General features: G+C 32.3%; 1 protein-coding gene across 1 annotated transcript; it reads right to left on the reverse strand.

Moving 5' to 3' along the window:
- Window positions 1-1513, reverse strand: LOC141667574 (vignain-like). The gene is made up of 4 exons (XM_074474122.1): window positions 1013-1513; window positions 691-923; window positions 463-603; window positions 1-349 (listed from the first exon to the last, which is right to left on the reverse strand). The coding sequence occupies exons 1-4, from the start codon at window positions 1452-1454 to the stop codon at window positions 92-94; spliced, it is 1074 nt and encodes a 357-aa protein (XP_074330223.1). The 5' UTR covers window positions 1455-1513; the 3' UTR covers window positions 1-91.
- Window positions 1514-3730: the final 2217 nt, after the last annotated feature.

Consider the following 3730-nt stretch of genomic DNA (forward strand, 5'->3'; position numbering starts at 1 on the left):
TCCAACGAATATTTAACTTTAATTATTCTTTTTGTTACATGGCTTTCCGACAACAATGTGATCCCTATATGTGTACCAGCCATCAGGTAATTCAAAGCTCATCTTTATGAGGGGTTTTTACAGGGTTATCACCAGTTGATTTCACAGGATAGGAAGCTTCCATGGCTATACCACAAATCCCTTCCTCTGCGTCGATGCCGCGTTGCATTCTGATGTAACCTTGTTCTCCCCATTCAGGCCCCCAAGAATTCTTGACTGTCCAGTATTTAGTTCCATCGAGTGTTGTTCCGTAGCCTACAACAGCCACCCCGTGGTCTAGCTCTGTTCCACAGTCCCCGGTGAACACACCCTGCATTGTCTCAACTTTTAGATTTTTACTACAATATGAAAATTACTCTCTAAAAGGATGTCTATTTGTACTGATTGATTGAGCAGCAATATATATTTTTTTAAAAAGGTTACCTCTTTGTAGAATTGAAAATCTGAACCACCTGCATCGATAGCTACCGATACAGGCTGGTTTGCAACAGCTTTCATCAAAGCGTCCTCGTCATTTTCAGGTACATTTTCATGCCCGTCGATCACAACTACAGGAGCGTTCATCTGCAATACACAAAAAAAGAAGAGTTTTTATTAATTAGTTGATTTCATATGGAACTTGAAAAAAATATTTATTGCATCGATAAAGACCTTTAAGGCATCACACTTATTATCTTTTGCTTTGTAAGGGTACAATGTTTCAGCCGTGATCCCGCCATTTTCCTTAATGAACTCGTATGCATTCTCCATATATCCGCCATTGCAGCCATTGTTGTCAGGCTCACAATCAACCAGCTCTTGCTCAGATAACGACACTAATTTATTTGTCTTGATTTTGTTGATTCCCTCGACTCCAGCAATAGTTGAAAAGGCCCAACAGCTACCTAAAAACATATGACATGCACTCTCAATTATCTTTCATGTTTTTCTAAAATTTATTTATTAAAATTACAATTTCAGAATATCTAGTTACCGCATTGCCCTTGGTTCTTGACAGGCGTGACAGCTCCTTTCTTCCTCCAATCAACAGAAGGCGGCAGATTGTCAGTATTCTCATGCATGAACTCAGTCTTGCTGCGGCTGCCATGAAGACTCCTATAATGTTTCACTTTTGATCCATAAGAGTTTCGGAACTCATGGTTAGTCATATCACCAAACTTGTTGAGCTGCAGCTTGTAAGGCTTGTCCATCTTGTTCACTTTATGGATATGCCTCACATTTGATTTAAACACGTTGAAACGAGTCTGTTTCTCGCTTAAATCCCTGGAAACCGTGTGGTGGCTCCTCCACCTCTCATACAAATCCCACAAACTTTCGTCGGTTTCCAAGTCCTTAGCACTAAACTCAATGCTCTTTGCCACACCAACAACTAGTGCCAATGAAAGAACAACCAGAAAAAACTTTCCTGTGTCCATACTATAATATTTTGAACTACTAATGATATGATAAGAGAAAATGTGATACTATATAGTTATGATCTAGTTATGGGCTTATATAGTGTTGGCTTTCAGTTATTTAAGCAGAGGATAAGGGGAAAAGTGGAGTGTTTTCATACACAAGAGGTTAGTATGCTATTTTTAGAACTAGCTTTAGCCTGCAAAACTGAAGTTGTTCTCAAGAAAGTTGAATAATTGGTTAATTGGTTATAACTTTTGTGTAAAATTGGAAGCTTTTATTCTCACAAAGTTGTTTCAGGACACATGATTTGTTATAAGTTATATGATTGGCTTTGTTGTACAATTATTTTAAGGAAGTTTCCTAGAAAATATTGAAGGATTGTGCAATGTAACTTGCATAAGTTTCTTGAATGTACAACACACTTTGCATGCTAATTTATGGAGTGTTTAACACACTTTGTATGACAGTTTGAAGCTGAGAATGAATTGATAAGTTTAAGGCTGAGAAGTATCAGAAAAGGTTTGCGTAGCTTCATACTCCATCGTTCTTGATTGCAGTTACTTTGAGTGAAAGGATTTATATGCCTTTTGTCTACTACTTAACAATTGGAAGATTAAGTTCTAATTTAGGGGTGTATTGAACTAGGATTCTAAATGATTTTTTTCATTCATGAAATCGAGGTGTATTCAACTGAGATTTTAAAAAATGTATCAGAATTTTATGGTATTTAACTAGGATTTTAAATTATGTTACAAAATCTGGTGGTATTCAATAGGAATTTTAAATTATGCTTAAAAATTTGAAGGTATTCAACTGGTATTATTTAAAATCCATTAAAATCTGATGGTATTCTACTGACGGATTTTTTTGAACTTCATAAAATGATGATTTTTGTGGCATTATTCAATGGTTTTTGAAATCCCGCCATAATTTATGAGATTTTGAAGGATTGTGTTTAAATCCTAAAGACTTTTCATCAACTCTACGACATTTTATCTAAAATCCACGTAAAATCAAAATATGATATAATCCATTAAAATTAGGGGTGAGCATTCGGTTCGGTTAACCGAATACCGAACCGAAATAATCAAAATAATTCGTTTCGGTTACCGAACCGAAATAATTCGGTTTTTAATTTCGGTTATGATTTTTTATGTTATTCGGTATTTCGATTTTTTCTGTTTTTTTTACCGAATTACCGAAATATAATAAATAATATATATTAATATATACATAAATATATTTATTTATATATTACTTATTTTTACCTAGCTCCTTTCTTTTTTTTTCACTTGAATTATTAATTCCCCGTTCCCAACTTCACATTTCCTCTCTTTTTATTTATTATATTTAATTGCTATTTTCCTAATTTAGATTTTAATGTATTTAGTTTTCATAATCTTCAATTTAGTTGCTAAAATAAAAAACTAAACTAACTAGTAAAAATTACTATTATTGTAATCAGGACACCACACCATAATATAATATTTAAGTACATGAAAGTGCAGCTAAGAGTATAAGTTTAACTGTTGTACCATCATTAATCTTTATTGTAATTATTAAATATTTTATTATTAAAATTTTAATTTTTTTCCTAATGCGGTTTTTTAATTCGGTTTTCGGTTTTAACCGAAATAATTATTTCGGTTCGGTAAATAATCGAAATTATTTCGGTAAACTATTCGGTTCTGATTTTTATCCTTATTTGATATTCATTAATCGAATTATATTTCGGTTCGGTTACCGAATAACCGAATACTCAGCCCTAATTAAAATTCATAAATTATATATAATACATTAAAATCCTAATTTAATATACCCTTAGTTGTTCTCAACTTGTCATGCATGATTAAGGTTTTCTTGCGTGGAGTCCTTTTTAAACTAGAGCTCAATGATAGGTGAGTTCAGTACACCGGCTTTTTTTTAATGTTAATGTATAAGGTGGATACATATGTAATTATATAATTTGATTAAAAAAAAATTTAGCGTATCATTAATGTATCATTAAAATACATAACATACTCATAAACTGTACATGGACATTTTTCTATTCAAACCAAATAAACAGGATATCTGATTTTGTGTTTGATTAATTTGATATATATTTTTGGAATTTCGGGGTCGTGTTTAGATTGAAATATATAACACCAAATTATACAGATAAATGTGTGATTACATTTACTAATGATTTATACCTAATTTTAATTGAATCAAATTTATTTATTTTCACGACTACACTGAAACGTTATATTGCCATTTTAAAAAAGCTATATGTTCCGGCGATAAAGCAAGC

This window comes from Apium graveolens, chromosome 6, assembly GCF_009905375.1.
Source record: "Apium graveolens cultivar Ventura chromosome 6, ASM990537v1, whole genome shotgun sequence".
NCBI classification, from domain to species: domain Eukaryota; kingdom Viridiplantae; phylum Streptophyta; class Magnoliopsida; order Apiales; family Apiaceae; genus Apium; species Apium graveolens.

Excerpts from the sequence above, each read along its gene's own strand:
- LOC141667574 (XM_074474122.1), bottom strand. The coding sequence starts at position 1,454 with ATGGACACAGGAAAGTTTTTTCTGGTTGTTCTTTCATTGGCACTAGTT. Across the intron at positions 924-1,012 it reads CAAGAACCAAGGGCAATGCG|GTAGCTGTTGGGCCTTTTCA; the intron begins GTAACTAGATAT and ends ATATGTTTTTAG. Across the intron at positions 350-462 it reads ATTTTCAATTCTACAAAGAG|GGTGTGTTCACCGGGGACTG; the intron begins GTAACCTTTTTA and ends GAGACAATGCAG.